This window comes from Moschus berezovskii, chromosome 19 (assembly GCF_049115385.1).
Source record: "Moschus berezovskii isolate FMDL1 chromosome 19, NW_MosBer_1.0, whole genome shotgun sequence".
In the NCBI taxonomy this organism is placed as follows: Eukaryota; Metazoa; Chordata; class Mammalia; order Artiodactyla; family Moschidae; genus Moschus; species Moschus berezovskii.
Window position 1 is genome coordinate 48172057 of NC_142478.1, and position 18875 is coordinate 48190931.

The following is an 18875-nucleotide window of genomic DNA, read 5'->3' on the forward strand; positions in this document are numbered from 1 at the left end:
ATGCGGGCGGGACCTGCGCGCGGGTCCCTCGGTCAGCGCCTGCGCACTCCCCCAGCCTTGTTCTCCCGCGGTCACCAGGGCCCAAGCCCTCGTTCAATCATTCCGTTTTGCATCCAACTCGTCAGTCCGCTCCTCCCCCGTCCCGTCCACCCCCTCATCACATAATTACGTTGACGAAGCACATCTCGTCCTTGCCCTGATAGAATCTGCAGTCTAGGGAAGAGTGGACACACATCAAATAAATGACCAATTAGAAAATAAGGCTAGGCCAGACACGCCGAGCAGCTTGAGAAAGGGAGGTGGTGGTTGAGTGCCTATTTTCAGTCGGAGGAAGGGAGTCAGAAAATGCCTAATAGGCTAAACCGGGATTTAAAGGTCCACAGGGATAATTTGTTTTCTCTTGTGACCAGGGAGATGGTCGTGTGTCTATCCCTGGCTTCACTCTTGCTACCACCAAACACCATCTGCACTGCAGACAGGATGAGCTTTCAAAATTGAGTATCAAGTCGTCTTTCAGGTTTCAACCTTCCCCATTTGCTTAGAATGAAATCCAGATTGCTTGTCATGACCTTGTCCCTGTTTCTGCATGGTACTTACTAACACTGTTCTGAATTCTTCTATTATCTGTCTGGAGTAGGAGAATATAACCTCCTTTTCTACTTTGCTCATAGATTTAGCAAGATTTCAAGTCCAGGGCCTTGAAAACAAATTGCCACATGGTCAGCAAATTTGGAAAACTCAACAGTGGCCACAGGACTGGAAAAGGTCAGTCTTCATTCCAATCCCAAAGAAAGGGAATGCCAAAGAATGTTCAAACTACCGCACAACTGCACTCATCTCACACGCTAGTTAAGTCATGCTCAAAATTCTCCAAGCCAGGCTTCAGCAATATGTGAACCGTGAACTCCCAGACGTTCAAGCAGGTTTTAGAAAAGGCAGAGGCACCAGAGATCAAATTGCCAACATCCGCTGGATCATGGAGAAAGCAAGAGTTCCAGAAAAACATCTATTTCTGCTTCATTGACTATGCCAAAGCTTTTGACTGTGTGGATCACAATAAACTGTGGAACATTCTGAAAGAGATGGGAATCCCAGACCACCTGACCTGCCTCCTGAGAAACCTGTATGCAGGTCAGGAAGCAACAGTTAGAACTGGACATGGAACAACAGACTGGTTCCAAATAGGAAAAGGAGTATGTCAAGGTTGTATATTGTCACCCTGCTTATTTAACTTATATGCAGAGTACATCATGAGGAACACTGGGCTGGAAGAAGCACAAGCTGGAATCAAGATTGCCCGGAGAAATATCAATAACCTCAGATATGCAGATGACACCACCCTTATGGCAGAAAGTGAAGAGCAACTCAAAAGCCTCTTGATGAAAGTGAAAGAGGAGAGTGAAAAGGCTGGCTTGAAGCTCAACATTCAGAAAACAAAGATCATGGCATCTGGTCCCATCACTTCATGGGAAATAGATGGGGAAACAGGGGAAACAGTGTCAGACTTTATTTTTTGGGGCTCCAAAATCACTGCAGATGCTGACTGCAGCCAGGAAATTAAAAGACGCTTACTCCTTGGAAGGAAAGTTATGACCAACCTAGATAGCATATTAAAAAGCAGAGACATTACTTTGCCAACCAAGGTCCATCTAGTCAAGGCTATGGTTTTTCCAGTGGTCATGTATGGATGTGAGAGTTGGACTGTGAAGAAAGCTGATCGCCAAAGAATTGATGCTTTTGAACTGTGGTGCTGGAGAAGACTCTTGAGAGTCCCTTGGACTGCAAGGAGATCCAACCAGTCCATTCTAGAGGAGATCAATCCTGGGTGTTCACTGGAAGGACTGATGCTAAAACTGAAACTCCAATACTTTGGCCACCTCATGCGACGAGTTGACTCCCTGGAAAAGAGTCTGATGCTAGGAGGGATTGGGGGTGGGAGGAGACGGGGACGACAGAGAATGAGATGGCTGGATGGCATCACCGACTCTGTGGACATGAGTTTGAGTGAACTCCGGGAGTTGGTGATGGACAGGGAGGCCTGGTGTGCTGTGATTCATGGGGTTGCAAAGAGTCGGACACGACTGAGCGACTGAACTGAACTGATGCTCAATAAAGGGATTCCCTGGTGGTTCAGACAGTAAAGCCTCTACCTGCAGTGCAGGAGACCAGGGTTCGATCCCTGTGTTGGGAAGATCCCCTGGAGAAAGAAATGGCAAACCACTCCAGTATTCTTGCCTAGAAAATCCCATTGATGGAGGAGCCTGGTAGGCTACAGTCCATGGGGTCACAAAGACACGATTGAGTGACTTCTCGTCACATGCTCAATAAACATCAGCTGAATAAACCAATAATTTTCCATCTCTCTCATTAGCTTTGATTTTCTTAAAGAAATGAACCAAGTGTGGCTTTTTCAAAAAAAATTTCCATCACTAGTGATAAAGCTGGCATGTAATATGCTTCAGTAAATATTTGCTAAAGAGGATAAAATAGGACCAAAGCACAGCTGGGAAAACACTGCTACCTTGTACAAGGTAGTACTGGAGAACAAAAATATTATGAATAATAAAATGCACCAGGTCTTTCCTCCCTGTTTGGCTTGGAACACAGTGGCCAGGAACACATGGTCTCTGAGGAGAGAATTGGTGATTTCACTGAAAGACTCCATTCCTTCTACTTCCTTCTACCCTGTGGGGGAGAGGCAAGGAGAAGAAAACTTCAGCTTCCAACGCTACTTGTTTTCTCTGTATTTTGTTTTCACATGAATGAAATAAATACAGCTAATATCTTATTTTAACTTGAACAGTAGTTTTCTATGAAAGACAAAACAAACAAGCATATAAAAAGGTCAATTTATTATACTTTTTGTTTGGTGGGATATCAGTGCCCTTTAAAACCCTACTATTCAAGTACAAATGATTATGTTTACAAAGTATTTACAATTTCAGTCTCCTTTCTTTATATTTTAAAACACAACAGCTATCTGGACACAACAAAAAATCCTGAAGGTGGCAAAAGGGAAAGTCTCTGCCTGAGGAGGCTCACTTCAGTCTCCTGCTTCTCCCAACCCTCTGACCACCGCCCGGCCCCCATTACAACAAATGTCTCTGAATCAACAAAAAACTGGGTGACTGATTTCCATGGTGGCCAATTCCAGTTTGACAGTGTTTGGCTGCTGTCTTTATGTTTTATGTTCTGAAGATTTCTTTCAATCATTACCTCTGCACTGGGGGGGAACCCTGTTCTGCAAGGTAATGTGGGATTCTGCCAACAGTATCATTCTGAGGAAACCTGGAAAACAACACCCTAAACTCACACTTAAATATGTAAAGTTTAACCTTTAAAACAGAAGGTCAAGAAAACAATACACTGGAACTTTTACCTACAAATGACACTACTGAAGACTATGAGGTCAGTGGTGACATCTAGATGTTACTAAATTGAGTGATACCAATAAAACTATTGTCTCTCCCATATCTTGTGACAGCGAATTGCGAAGGAAACAACTTCTTTCACTCACATGGTAAGACAGGGCAGGAGTTCCACACTGCAAATATTCAACTCCAGTTCTGTTCTCTTAGAAGGCTTTTGAGAGACTTTTCTAAATTTCTCTTCTAGTGTTCTAGATTAATAGAGGACTTCTATTCAGGCAGCTATTTCTAGGATATTCTAAACACTCAACATTTCACCACCATCTACAAAGAGACCGTCAACACTCCATGAAAGATAAGAACAAAACCATCGGCTGCACAAATTAAAATAAGCTGAAAAGGAGAATTCCTTTTTAGTTCTGCACATTTGAGGATTAAAAAAAATGTAGAAACTCTCCTCAGCACCCAGCTATGAAGTATATCCTGCACGCAGTACTCTCTCATCACAGCAGGTACCAAAGCACAATGAACAAGTCAGAAGGCAAATTACAGTGTTCTGTTTTGGTATGTTCAATTTATTGAAATGTTAAATCCCTCCCATTTTCAACACCTGATTTTAACATTTTTCCAAATTTCGTGCCAAGAAGGCAAAAATGAGCTGCTTAGTTGGCTTCACTAAGGTATCAGCAGACGTATTACTGTCCACATAAATTGATGGGAAATAAGAAAAATCCAGGACAGAACACTCTCCTTTTTGTCATAAAAAGTGATACAAAGTGGGAGGAAACAGATTGATTAAAATGAAAAATCTCTTGGTATGCTAGAACTGTTCCTTAGTACACAGAGACCTCACACAACCTGATCTCCTGGACCAAAACTGTAAAATATGCACGGAGACAGAGCAGAGAGGGTTTCATCAGACATGTGCCTTTTCCTTGGGTGGACGCTTCCAGGTAAGCAGACATCATCACCCAATCAAGTCCATTGCAGTTGCCATAGTGGAAAACAAACAAACAAAAAACAAACCTAAAAGCAGCAAACACAGGGCCTCCTCTCTGCCCCTCAACCACGGGGCTGCCACCCCAAAGAGCTTGGACAGCTCCCAGCTTTAGGCAGAAACCCAAGCAGCTCTCTCACAGATGAGACATGACAAGTCTAGTATGAAGATGCCACCACATCCATTTCTGTAGATTATACTTTTAGGTGCATAAACATACCACCTGTACATAAAGACTTCTCACCTCCGCAGGTCACGCCTGGGCTGGGCATGAGAGCAAAGGGGTGATGCAGGCTGCCTGCCCTCAGAGGGCATCTTGCCCCACCCTGCACTCAGCAGTGCACTCTATAATGTGACGACCCTTGCACAGCACGCTGGGCCCTGAACCACTCCCAGATGGGAGCCTCACAAAGTCTTCGGGAGCTGCCTCAATACTCTAAGTCCAATTACAAGTTTATCCAAAACCTGGGAAAATACTATGGATGTACTGGGATGGGAGCAGTCCCAAAGGTTCCGTTTACGTGGAAACTGGGCACTCTAGGGGAAGCCACACCAGTGCTCTTTGGAATGAAAATTCAACCTCAGGTCACTTCCCTTCAACACCAGCTGGGGACACGTTATGAATGTGCTTTGATATGTATCAGTACTAATCCTCTCCTTTAAGGGTCCAAACAAGTCACATTTTAGGAGGGAGGGAAAAAACCACACTGGTTTTCTCTGAGATGACCTACCTTAGATATTAGACAGTTTTTCTCCTCTCGAAGGACCATAATGTGCTTTCAAATAGGAGTAAAGAACCAAACAGAGGCAGATGCTGTCAGACCACATTTTAGCTTCATAAGGTCTACTTTATGACTCACGGCATCTTCCAAATGGCTGCTTGCAATGTGCAAAACACTGTACACTAACAGAGAAATTCTAGCTGGCTTTCAGGACCCAGCACTATTGCTCTGGAGGAGAAACTAAAGGTAAAACATCTAGGAAATACTGCCACTGTCACTTTTCGATAACACAGAAAGGGTGTTCGCTGAGGACTGCTGCTCCAGGTGCTGAACATCCCACAGGACCCAGTCCCAGGGTTCAGTAAATAAAGTCTATCCCGTCTTGGTGGGACGGTGGAACGCATAGGTAACCCGCCTGGGGCTGCCCCTCTGTCCCAGCTAGGGGCACGGAGGTTTGGTGGGCGTCTTTAACCTGACGGCAGGCACCCTCATCTGGAGCTTGGGCTGCTGGTTCGGGCTGTCGGAGGTGGCTGGCACCTGGGCAGGCGTGGGGACACCAGGGGTCTGCAGCTGGGCGGCCGCTGTGGTCACCACTTGCTGCTGCATGAGCTTCTGCTGCACCACCTGTGCTGTCGCTGTCACCGCAGGGATCATCTGGACCTGCTGCCCAGCAGCTGTTGCCTGGGTGAGGGTCACAGTCTGTGGGGAAGCCTGAGCCAAAACAGAAACACACGGTGTAGAAAATGCATGTCGGGTGACACACAAAATTACACTTTCTTGGGTATGGGAAGGAGGGGTGTTTAGAAACTTAGCTAGCACGAATGCATCTGTGAAATGTAAAAACTACCCAACAGATCAAAACAGGACCTCCAGTTTCTAACCAAACAAAAGTCAGAACACTGAACTATTGGTGTTTTTAGGCTAAAAGCACATGCCTCTGGGAAAACGCACAGGTCGCCGCCTGGGGACTGACAGTGCTGGTGTTCCGCTTCTAACACCATTTGGTTTCTTGAAATCTATGCGCCACTGTGATTTTGAATAAAACAAAATTATTTTAAAGCACTGCTTTTATAATACCACATTTCTCAGCAGTAAATAAAATGGTAAGAACCCAAAAGCTAGGCTCTGTTAGGAAGGTGTTAGGTTGGTGCAAAAGTAATTGCAGTTTTGTATCGTGAATTTTAAATCATTGTACTAGGCTCAAACACATTTTTATTAATCAAAATAGGAACCATTAAAATCAACACATTTTTGCCAATGGGAAGTAAGTTTGCTTATTCTTCTATCATAAAAATCTGTGTTTCTGGATTCAATGAATTCTTGAAAAGCATTTTCTGCATCCTGCTTGTGGTGAATGTGTTTTCCCTGCAAAAAGCTATCAAGAGGTCAGATGAATATGGTGGATGAGGCAAAACTTCGCAGCCCAATTTGTTCAACTTATGAAGTATTGGTTCTGCAATGTGCAGTCGGGCGTTGTTGTGAAGAACTGGGCCCTTTCTATTGACCAATGCTGGCTGCAGATGTTGCAGCTTTCAGTGCATCTCATCGATTTGCTGAGCATACTTCTCAGATGTAATCATTTTGCCAGGATTCAGAAAGAATTCAGAAAATCAGACCAATAGCACAACACCAAACAGTGACCATGACCATTTCTGGTGCAAGTTTGGCTCTGGCAAGTGCTTTGAAGCTTCTTCTTGGTCCAACCACTGAGCTAGTTACTGTCGCTGGTTGTTGTATAAATAATCCACCTCTCGTGGCACGTCACAACCTGATTGAGAAATGGTTCGTTGTTGTGTACAGTAAGAGAAGACAGTACTTAAAAACAATGATTTTTTTAAATTTGCAGTCAGCTCATGAGGCATCACTTATTGAGCTTTTTCACCTTTCCAATTTGTTTCAAATGCCCAGGGACTGTAGAATGGTCAATGTTGAGTTCTTCAGCAATTTCTCAGGTAGTTGTAAGAGGATCAGCTTCTATGACAGCTCTCAACTGGTCACTGTCAACTTCCAATGGCTGGACACTATGCTCCTCATCTTCAAGGCTCTTGCCTCCTTTGCAAAACTTCTTGAACCACCAGTGCACTGTATGTTTGTTAGCAGTTTCTAGGCCAAATGCATCATTGACTTTGTGAGTTTTCTTCCCTACTTTATGACCCATTTTGAATTTGAATTAAAAAAATCACTCAGATTAGCTGTTTGTCTAACATTTCCATAGTCTAAAATAAACAGGAAGTAATAAGTCATTAGCAAAAAACATAAAGCAAGAATTGCACGTTAAAATGATGAATAACACAACCACATTTATTAAGAATGTATTACGATATCAAACAGCAAATTTCAATAATGCAAAAACTGCAATTACGTTTGCACCAACCTAATAAGTCCTAGTTGCTGTCTGTATTATTTCTACTTCTGAATGCAAGGTCACTACAAGCAGATTCTCTTTTCTTTGTTTCCCTAAAACTCATGTGTGGTGGCTTCAGCTGTCAGGATATACCTAAGATTACTGGCTGAAGGAAGAAGCCCAGAAATGAGCCCCTTCTCTGTACACATGACACTGAATCTGAACACATCTATTTAGGCTTTTTTCCTGCCAGATTAACGATATCAAGTGTTTTCCCCCAAGTTAATTACTTTTTCTGTACTATGAAAATGACAAGCAGTTCTCTAGGAATTAAAATTCTGTTTTCTCAGGATGAAACCAAGATCTCTATCTGTGAGTACCTCCCAAGTGGTTCTGGTCTCCGGATCCTACCTGTTGGGAAGCAGAGGCGACCTGCTGGATGCTGGCCACGGATGTCTGCTGTTGGACGACTTGAGGGAGTTTTGCAACCTTGGACAAAAGGAAAAAAGCCAAACACAGAGACCGAATCAATGTGTGCACGAAAAGAGATTTCTCATCCTTTCTCTCTTTCTCAGCTCTTAATGCAAAATAAAAACAAAAACAAAACAGTGGTCAGAAGCCACAAAATAGCAGCTCTCAAAGTATGCTCACCTGGAACCCAGAAAACTGGTTATTCCACTTTTGCACTGAATAAAATTTGTCTTCCTAATCTGTAATCATCTGTAATCTGAGGCTTTACTGGTCTCATATTTCAGACAGTCACATTTTTCTTTTACTAAAAATTTCTGGAAGTTTATATGAGATAATTAAATGGAAGATGGAACATTTGGGTTCCATTCCAGGCATGCCTCCACTGTGAAGTGCCCTGGACCAACACCACGGTTCAGCCCTAGTCCTGAGATGTGCCAAAAAGTGGTTACTTCATCATTTTTCTTCATCACAACTGAGATATTCCTCTTTATAAAACAAAATTTTCCACCTGATGGTCACTTTTTGTAAACCTGCATATCGTGCTGTCTTGACACAGTAAGACAATTCAGGCCATCTGTCTACTCAGGGCTTCAGGGACACTGGCTCACAGAAGCAGAAGGGGCTCCCGAGTGGGCAGCTGCTGGGGGCCATGAAAACCCCGCTCAGGCCTCTAACTGGTAGAACAGGGATGAAAATAAGTCTTGCCCAAGATAATTCTAGAGAAAATGTGAAATTATATATGATGTACTAGAAAATAACAAGCTCTGAGTAAATATGAATTCTCATTAAGAAATTAAAATTAGTCAGAAGGCGTTTATTAGTTTCCTATAACTTAAATCAAAAACTGTGAATAGAATTTGCTGAGGTCAAAGCAACTCCTGACTGAACCCCGTGTGCTTCCTCTGACAGGAAAGATGGGCAGTCAGCTGCTATAGCACACGGGGCACAGCTCAGATGGGCAGACACTGAATATGCTGAAATGCCATGGATAAAACTAAGGTGACACCTAATTTTTGTTTTTATTTTACCCTAGCCCCTCTATTTTTTTAATTGGAGGATGATTGCTTTACAATGCTGTGTTGGTTTCTGCCATACAATAATGCGAATAGCCATAACTATATAAACATCCCCTGACTCTTGAGCTCCCTCCCACCCCTCCCCTAAGGTGGATGCATCTCAAATGCATCAATAATTTTGCAGATAGTCTAGAGCTCCCAGTTCCAAAATCTAAGCAAAGAGGGGAGACCCCAAACCATGACAAGGTTCCCAAGACCCTGTGCTGCAGGTGAAGCCTTCGACTGGGTTTTCACCACCTCCCGGGTGTGGCAGACAGGAGACGCGTCCAAACCCGCTCTCAGGAGGAGCTAGCAGGAGGGCCTCATGCTGCCCCCTACAGCTGCAATTCTGTCACTCAAAGGGTCTGTGAGGAAGTTACCTGTCTGAGGCCTCAGTGCTGGGCAGGGGAGGAGGAGACACAGGCTGAGAGACCAAACCCTCAAGCCACAAGCTCATGTGGTCCTGACTGCACCCACGGAAGCCTAGCAGAAGGAAGAACCTACCTTCCACCCAAACCTCAAAGCCGTCCCACAAACAAGCTTCAAGGGAAACTGGCTCACAACAAGACAACTTCTATAAAGACAAAAACCCCACAGTTCCTGAAGCAAGAACAGTGGAAAAGAAATAAGTAAAGTAAAATCAGATGAACCTTGACTTCAAATTAGAGGAATTACCAGACACGCACAAAATAGTTTGCTGCTCTGCGCAGCCTGGAAACACGTATGTGAACAAGAAACTACAAAGACCGAGCAGATCTGAGATAAAAACAAACAGAACTTCAAAGAATAAGAATAAAATAAGTATCACCAAAATTAACTGGCAAACTTTTAACAGCAAATAGACCTGCAGATGCTGCTGCTAAGTCACTTCAGTCGTATCCGACTCTGTGTGACCCCATAGACGGAAGCCCACCAGGCTCCCCCATCCCTGGGATTCTCCAGGCAAGAACACTGGAGTGGGTTGCCATTTCCTTCTCTAATGTGTGAAAGTGAAAAGTGAAAGTGAAGTCGCTCAGTCGTGTCCAACCCTTAGCGACCCCACGGACCGCAGCCTACCAGGCTCCTCCATCCATGGGATTTTCCAGGCCAGAGTACTGGATTGGCTTGCCATTGCCTTCTCCGGCAAATTAGACCTAACAAAAGGGAAAATCATTGAAGTGGGAGGCAGGTTAGAGGACGTTACTCAGAATACAGCACAAAGAGACAATGAGAGGAAAACACAAAAGACTGAAGGTACATGGAGGGCGGGAAATGGAGCAGAGGCGGCATCTACCCAAAGAACGGTTGGTCAATGCCCAGGTTCCAGGAGACTGACAGACACCAAGCCAGGGCGTCATGGCCTTCATATAACACCCAAGACAAAGAAAGGCACTTTCCAGGTAGTGCTAGTGGTAAAGAATCTGCCTGCAATGCAAGAGACACAACAGACGTGGGTTTGACCCCTGGGTCGGGAAGATCCCCTGGAGAAGGAAGTGGCAACCCACTCCAGTACTCTTGATTGGGAAATCCCACGGACAGAGGAGCCTGGCAGGCTACAGTCCGTGGGGTCACAAAGAGTCAGACATGACTAAGCAGGCACACACAGAGTTTCTTTGTAGTTTGCTGCTATAGGAGGTGTCTGTCCAGGTGCAAGTATTGCAGCAAAAGGCCCCAATCCCAGCGTGTCTCAAGACCACCAATATTTCTCAAGCAGCAATTATACACAAGACACTGGGCTAAATGCTGAGATTACAAAGAGGGACAAAGAAAAGATCCCAAAAGAAAAGATCTCAAAAGAAAACAAGAAAAGACAAGTTACACAGAAGCAGTGACCTACTAGACAGACATCTGACTTCTCATCAACAACAAAAGACCAGGAACAGGGACAGCTGTTAATGTGCTGAGAAAATAAATGTTCATCTAGAATTCCACACCAGGCAGAAGTATCTTTTAGGAACAAGAGTGAAACACACGCATTTTCAAACACTATAGGAAACTTCAAAGAATGGAGTTCCAGCAGAAGAGAAGTGGTTTTACCTGAAAAGTGACAATGGAACAGGAGAGCAGGAAACTGTGTGCTCACAGCACATGTGGGAGCAGAGGCTCGGAGCAGCAGTGGGACAGACCAGCGCTCAGAGCAGAACTGAGATGGGGCGCGCTGCTCTTTGAAAAGGTGCGCCTGCACACAGACATTTTCGGAGAACCACTTCAGAGATCCGAGAGCAAACATGCAGTTTTCAAACAAGTAGAGGAGAAAAAGCAGAATCACAAAAATACATACATAAACGCAAGAAGAGAAGACAAGTAAGGCAGGAATGAGGAAACAGAACAAGCTGAAAACCCAAACAAAATGGAAACTAAAGGCCACCCTTCCAGGTCTCGCCACAAAGGCGAGCAAATCTGGCACAGGTAAAGGACCAAAGCTGAGATGCAGGATGAAGGCAGTGCGGCAGCATCCACTGACCATTATGTGTGAAACAGAGAAAATGAAAGAGGGAAACATGCACCGGAAAATTCTAACACAAAATGGGTGGAGTTCTCAGTTTGAGGCAGAGCAGGCTGCCAGACCAAAACAGTACTTCAAAGTAATTAAAAGGTTTAATTTATGTGTAGCTAATAATAAAGGGCTTCCCAGGTGGCGCTAGTGATAAAGAACTGGCCAGCCAATGCAGGAGAGCAGGGTCCAATCCCTGGGTCAGGAAGATCCCCTGGAAAAGAAATCACAATCCATTCCAGTATTCTTGACTGGAAAATTCCATGGACAGAGGAACCTGGCGGGCTACAGTCTATGGAGTTGCAAAGAGTTGGACATGACTGAAGTGACGCAGCACATGCACAATAATAAAGAACCTAATATAAAAAGCAAAAATAGAAAGGAATATAAGGAAAAATGGATATATCCAAAATCAGAATGGGAGATTTTTTCTTCCAATTTTTGGACACGCCATGCAGCATGTGGGATCTTAGTTCTCCAACCAGGGACTGAACTCATGCCCCCTGCATTGGAAGCATAGAGTCCCAACTACTGGAGCTCCAGGGAAGTCCCAGAATGTGAGCTTTTAATACATCTGTCTCATAACTGACAGAATAAACCTGACCTGGAGGTGACAAAGGGAGCCCACAGCCACACCCCGCACCACCACAAACCATGTCTCAGCACACTTCCCCACAAGATCAGCGCCAGGCTAGGGTTGGAGTGTGAAGAGCAGCAAAGGGTTTGGCCCAGGTAAGGCTGAAGGTCAGGATGGAACTGCTGTCCCGGGGCTGGAAGAGGAGTCGCGGTGCACAGGAGGGTCTCAGGTACTGGAGGTGCACACCTCCAGGGAGCCATCCTTAGGCAGCTGGGATGAAAACTGTGCACGGGGGTGGGGGGACACAACTTCCCTGGTTGTCCAGTGGTTAAGAATCCACCTCCTGATGCAGGGGATGCAGGTTTGATCTCTGGTTGGGAACTAAGATCCCACATGCCCCAGAGAAACTAAGTTGAAACTAAATTCGTTACAACGCAAGATTCCGAGTGCTGGAACGAAGACCTGCTGCAGTCAAGAAATATAATAAAAACAAATAAAACCCTGTGAGGAATGGCAACTGGCTACAGATATGAATCTGGACTCATCAGCAGAGATGGGCTCACAGCCTCAAGGCTAGAGCAACCACGAGGGGAGAGGTGCAGACAGAGGGTTTTTAAAAAGACAGAAAACCAAACAAGCAAAGGAACAAAAGCTTGTAGCCAACTAGATCAAGAAGGGAATTTTTTTATGTGCTGAAGGATGAGTTTAAAAACCCAACCCTGCAGAACGACCATAAGGAGAGCAGTGTGGCCGAGTTTCCTGTCTGCCCCTGCCCTACAAGCCCTCGTGAGCAGGAAGAACGAGGAGGAGGAGGGGAAAGCGTCGCCACCAGGACTCACAGGTGAGTGTCAACACAAATGACAGAAGAACAGACTGAGGCTGCAGGATTCAAAAGTCAACACACACAGTGCCTTAGAGACACATGAAAGAGGGGAACTTACAGTAGAGCACCAGAAAATGCTATTACTCAGGAATAAACCCAGGATAAGCAATAAGATCTTTATGGAAAAAAAACAAGAAACTTACTTGAAGGGCCTTAAAGAAGATTTAAACAGTAAAGGGTGGCTCATGTTGGTGAATCTGAAGTCAAGGCTGTAGAGATGTCTACTCTCCCCCAAACTGATCTACAGGGTCAATGTAATTCTAACAAAAAGCCCATCAGTTTGACTGTGGTGTGAACACTTGATATGCTGACTCAAAATTCAGAACTTCTGTTCGTAGAGTGAGTGAGAAGATAAGCTACAAGCTGGGAAAAGCGTGACACAGACCCAAAGGTGAACACCAGGATGTACATCTGCACTGGGAAGCCCCAAACAGGCTCGTCCCTTGGAAAAGGCCCTGACAGTCAGCAGATTCACCAAGGACAGAATCACACGGCTGCTAGAGGAAGGCAGACAGCAGGCCAGGCTGGCGTGGGTGGAGGCCTGGGGACCACACAGCACCTCAGCGGTGTGTGTGCCCAAGCCCCACACCCTGTCCCAGACATTATATGTGGCGCTTACATGCAGGACCCACAGGATGTGTGACACTGGGCTGGGCAGCACTGGGAGCAGCAGAGGGACAGAGCTCACGAGTTCCTGAAGTGCAGGGACCACCACAAACCCTGGAGGAGCCTCACCAGCACAAAGGCCATCACTGCAGTGGGACCTTAGCACGGTCCCCAAGCCACACTGTGGGGCCCCACAATGCTTTTCATGGAGTGCTGATCTGTGGTATCCCCTTGTTCTACCTGAGTGCCCTTCCGCCAAGTCTGCTGTCAGTCCATAGGCTCCCTCCTGCTCACCTGGATCTGGGTCTGTACCTGCTGGGTCCCGGCCAGTTTCTGGGCCTGGGAGATGGGTGTGGTGAGAAACTGAGTTTTAAGGGCTGGCTGGGTGGCGTAGGTGACCTTCTGTGGTTGGCCCTGAGCAGCAATCTGCTGTGCCGTGATCTGAGGAAAGAGACCGCCCAGGGTTAGAGCTGCTTCCCCGTCTCAGAGCCACTAGGCCTCCTCCTGGGCCCTACCTGCTCCCAAGTGCCCACGGCATTGACCACCCCAGCTCCCAGCCCTGCCTGCCCACTGCCCCTACCCCTGGCACCCAGTCATTGCTTCCTCTCCTGGGAGGTCCCCTCACAACCCAGGCTGGGCTTCATCTCCACATCCTCTTCAGAACCTGGGGCCACGTCAACTCAGCAGGTGAGTGAGTGAGTGAACTTGACAAGACAGGAGACACACATGTACAATTTCTCGAATCTAATTTTAAGAATTTGACATATACTCAAACACATTTAGGACAAATAGAAACAAACTATATGCAAAATCTTTGCACCTTTAGTCTGATTTTTAGCTTTCCCTGCCAGGAGAATTTAAATACTATTCAGAAAGCCATGTGTAATATACAGACCATATATTTGGTTACAAAGTCACCTCCATGAACAAACATTTTTAAGGTCTCAAAAGTCTTCTTTCAAGTCATAAGAACATACAGACCAGCACTTTCTTAAAGCCCTTCTCTCTTTTAGATGCTGGCTAAGCCTCCATGCTGACCCGGCCCTACCTGTCCAGCCACAGTGCCTCCCTGCCCAGCACTCTCCACTCACAAGTCACTTCGTTTCTCTACGTGTCAGTTTCTGAGAATGGGTGCCAGCACCCACAGAGCCGTCAGCACACAGAGGGAATGTTCCAGCTCCAGTTCAGAAAACACAGATACAGCATGCAGTTCAGTATCAGCAGTCAGAAATCAGCATGATGATACATCATCATCTGTAGGCCAGGCTTCATGCCACCAGAAGCAGACGGGAAACAGAATGCCTCACACTCTGCTCCTGCTCGTCAACACGGGGCCTGCAAGTACAACCCCGAAGCCCCACCTCCAAGGAGGACTTGCTTTTGGGAACTGAATCAGCCCAGAGCTGCCTCCCAGCCTTCTGAGTCAGGGTATCGCCGATGCACTGACGATACTCCTCTCACAGTACCTTAGTCCGCTGTCTCTTCCCCTCCTCCATCCGTCCTCTGAGCATGAGCGCCAGCGCACACACTCTCTCACGCAGACACAGTCCTTGCCTGGCCTCTTGACAGCTCGACAGCCAAGGCCTGGCTCCATCTGTCCAGTACACCCAGGTGGGTCACACACCATGAGCTACACCTGTGTCCTGGAATCCTTCTGGCCCCTCCCCAGTAATGCAGTTCCATAGACTGAGTCCATCACGGTTGCCCCCACAAGTCCTCAGTGCATGGGGGTCCCTCTCCCTCCAGGGCGAACCCCAAGACCATCCTCTGTGCTGTCCAACCCCACAACCATAGGGTCTCCTGTGTGAAGAGGCCAAGCAGCCAGGCAGCGCCCATTCAGGACCCTCTCCACCTCTGTGCACCCAACGCTTGGCAGCAGGGCCCACCTCAAATGAAGACGGGATGACCAGGGACCCCAGTAACCAGTACCTTCTGCTGGACAGCGGCAGGGCCTGGGGCAGCCTGCGGCTGGATGGCCTTCTGCTGCTGGACGGCTTGCTGCTTGAGCTTCAGCAGCTGCTGGACGTGCACGGGCTGGGCCACGACAGTCTGTCCTGTGAACACCAAACAGATCATTTAATCACGAGCACCAGGGATGAACAAGGTCTCAGGACTCACACCGAGTTCAGCTTCAGTGATTTCTTTACAGAAAACAACAGCCTAAAACGGTGCTGACACAAATAAAGCTGTCCCTTATGACAACTTTAAATGTTTCTGGGTTCATAATAACATTCAAACAAGGGTCTGGGAAGTTGAGAATGTTAATGGTTAAATCAAAGGACACCTCCGCTAACAAACACTGTGACACTCACGAGAGAGCTGATGGCCATGGCTACTAGAAAAGGCTTGTCAGCCCCACTTAAGGCTGTAGGCAGGGGGTGATGTGGCGGGGGAGCGAGGGGCGGCGTGAGACAGGCACCTGCGGCTTTCTGCGGCTGCCCGATGGCCACACTGATCCCAGCAACGTTCATGGGCAGGGTCGTGACGCCCGGCGAGGAGACCACAGCTGCCGGCACTGACACCACCGGGGGCTTCGCCAGTGCCACCTGGGCCGGCTGGGGCGCTGGGGCCTGCATCTGCCCTTGCGCCTGCAGCTGTGAAGTGGGGACCCGGGTCTAGACAATGAAAATAATGGGAGAGTCCAGAGATATTCAGGATTCCATGCATCTGCAAACATTTCCCACCAGAGGTCAAGTGGTGAGAAACTCAAAAATTCATGAAGGTGCAACGTGGTGCTCAGCTAACAGAAAACACCTTGCTGTGGGCCGCCTATGCCCCCTGACCATCAGCAAGAGACGCAGGGAGTGGGGTTCAGAAAGCCCCACGTGTGCCCAGGCACACTGCCGCTCAGCCACGGCTCCTGTCCTGTCCCACAGTGCACGTGTGTCTCTGCCTCGCCCTCCACCTCAGAACCTCACAGCAGCCCCAGACTGCCACTCTCCGAGTCTCATCTCCTAGTCCTTCAGCGACAACCCTTACCCTGAAACTACTGCCACAGCCTCCCAAGGGCCACCCTCGGGCCCCATCTCCTGAGACTTTGTTACCACACTGCTTCCAACACTTTCCTTAAGTTGTATTTTTAAAAAGGAAAATGGAAATAGACCCATTTTTACATGTATAAAAACTCAGAAAAAGAAAATATGTCTTATCTGTATGGCTCACTGGAAAGTATGTAAACTGAGATGAACTTTAGGTATTTTGTAGCCTGTGTCTCTCCCTTTGCAACAATCCTTTTTCAAGGCTGCGTACTATTCCACTGTCTGCATGCTATATGGTCTATTTAGTCAATGCCTTAGTGATGGCAATCTAACTCTCTCCTCACATTCCCAACACGAATTTGTACATTTATCACTTCGTACTTGTTCTATTATTTCTTTAGGATGTAACAGGAATAGAATCACTAGGTAAGACAATGTGCACGTTTCTTAGCTCAACTGACTAGAACTCTCTCCAGAGGGAGCCAGTTCCCGCCAGCAAGTCCCATTCAAGAAATGGGCTCCCCAACCTGGCCTTCAAGTGTGATTACTACTCTGCTCATTTGAATTGGCATTTTTTGTGAACACAGGCAACACCAAGCTTGCTCTCACAGTTTTTACCCACTTCTGTCCCTTCGCTTACAGACTTAAAGTGAAGCACACAAGAAGCAGAGACTGGACCCCCAAATTACAGCTGTGTTGTGGGAGACGAGTTGTAGGATCTGGGTGTTACTAAAGGTGTATGACTTGGTTTCTGCACCTGCAAAATGGAGTTAACATCACAGTACCCACTCCTACCTCAGCACCAATCAGGTGTCAGGCAGAGAGGCTCAGGCAGCACCCAGCCCAGAGCAGGGTCCCTAGTGCTAGATGTCACCAGGTGTGACAGTCTGGCCCACCAGACACTCCCTCGACTCCTGCTGATTGTGACTGACCGTCCCAGACACCCTCCCCCCAGCATCATCCCCTCCTTCAGAAATCTCCTATGTCTCTCCGTGCCCGCGGAGCACTGTGATCCCTGAGCCTGGCTCTGGGGCCTCGCTTGCCCCTCTGCCTCCTGCAGTCTCCCCCACCTCCCCTCTGCCCAGCAGCACCGGCATACCTTCCACGTGCCAGGTCTCATGCTCCCCTCATCCCCCAGGTAAACCCTGCTCTCTCTCCATGGTCTCCAGGGCTTGCTCCCCTCCTCCCTGACCTCTCAGGCCACCATAAGCTTTGTGACACTGACATTCTGGAAAACACGACTGTGTAAATGTTTCCCATATGTGTGCTGTGCTTCGCCCTCTCCAAGGAGAACTTAAAGTCCCTGGGGAAAGACCATGTCTTTACTTGTCACTCCACCATCATACCTGCAAGGGCCTGAGCAAGCAATAACAGTTCAGTTAAAACGTTAAGAAGACGCTGCTCTGGAAAAACAAGCGGATCAACGGGAACTTACGAGCCGGGCCACCTGGAGGTTGGCCACGGTGGTGCCCGTGAGCAGGGCGCCGGGCCTCGGGGCTGTGACCGTGGTGAGCTGGGGGCTCTGCTGCTGCGTGGGCTGCGGGGGCTGCACCTGCACTTGAGCCGTTGGCTGCGGGGGCCCCGCTGGGGCCTGTGCTGGGGGCGCCTGCTGGGGCAGCTGCAGTTTCTGCTTCTGCATTTTGATCAGGTGTTCCTAAAACCCAGATAAAGTAATCTTTTCATCAACATTAACTGTATTCCACTTTGTATATATCTTGGTTTTAAGTTACTGTTCTACTACCCATTAAATATTGAAGAAAACAGTTGCTACTGTGCAGTCTGCAAACAATCCTCCAGGCCTTTGCCAAACATTTTTTAAATGTTCGTTTATCACTGATGAAAACTAGCAACAGTGATTCTGACAGATCAACAAATCTGTAACAAAATATCTAGATTCTGATCACTCATAAACAAGTTAATTTAAATCTGCAGTACCATCAAAAAAATTCTTAAAGTCTTAAAATCATAGTCCTTCTTAAAATTTTAAAATGTATTATAAGCAGTAGCTCTAAATTTTGTATTCCAACTGTCTCCAAATGAAAGTTTAATTGATAAATAAACCCATGTCTTTAAAAGAAGTTGAAATAACAAGATAAAAATATTCTAGGGAATAAAAATTTTTTAGGAAAACTGATATTGAGTTATTCACTCATGACTATCAGATCTCTTTCAAGATCCTGAAAAAGAAAAGGACTTCGCAGCTGGTTTAGGAGCGGGCAGGGAAGAGAGGAAAGGAATCAGGTGCGTGAGTGGGTCAGCGGGGCTCTGAGCAGCTGAAAGCGGGGAGCAGGCCACTGAAGGCCCTGCCATCATAGAGTGGAAGGAGCAGGGAGGTGGGGGTCGGGGGAGGCAACAGCGCGGGAAGCGGCACAGACCCGCTCTGACAACTCGCCCCTGCTAG

The 18875-nt window shown here is 46.9% G+C and overlaps 1 protein-coding gene across 12 annotated transcripts in view; it reads right to left on the reverse strand.

The window, feature by feature from the left end:
• Positions 1-2833: 2833 nt before the first annotated feature.
• Positions 2834-18875, reverse strand: part of EP400 (E1A binding protein p400) — a 108759-nt gene continuing 92717 nt past the window's right edge. For all 12 annotated transcript variants that reach the window (XM_055404257.2, XM_055404255.2, XM_055404254.2 and 9 more), the window contains 6 exons: positions 17910-18128; positions 15916-16111; positions 15426-15550; positions 13791-13937; positions 7843-7920; positions 2834-5798 (listed from right to left, as the gene is read on the reverse strand). In XM_055404257.2, the coding sequence (XP_055260232.2) occupies positions 5526-5798; positions 7843-7920; positions 13791-13937; positions 15426-15550; positions 15916-16111; positions 17910-18128 (1038 nt within the window). In that variant the 3' untranslated portion in view covers positions 2834-5525. The remainder of the gene's footprint in view (positions 5799-7842; positions 7921-13790; positions 13938-15425; positions 15551-15915; positions 16112-17909; positions 18129-18875) is intronic.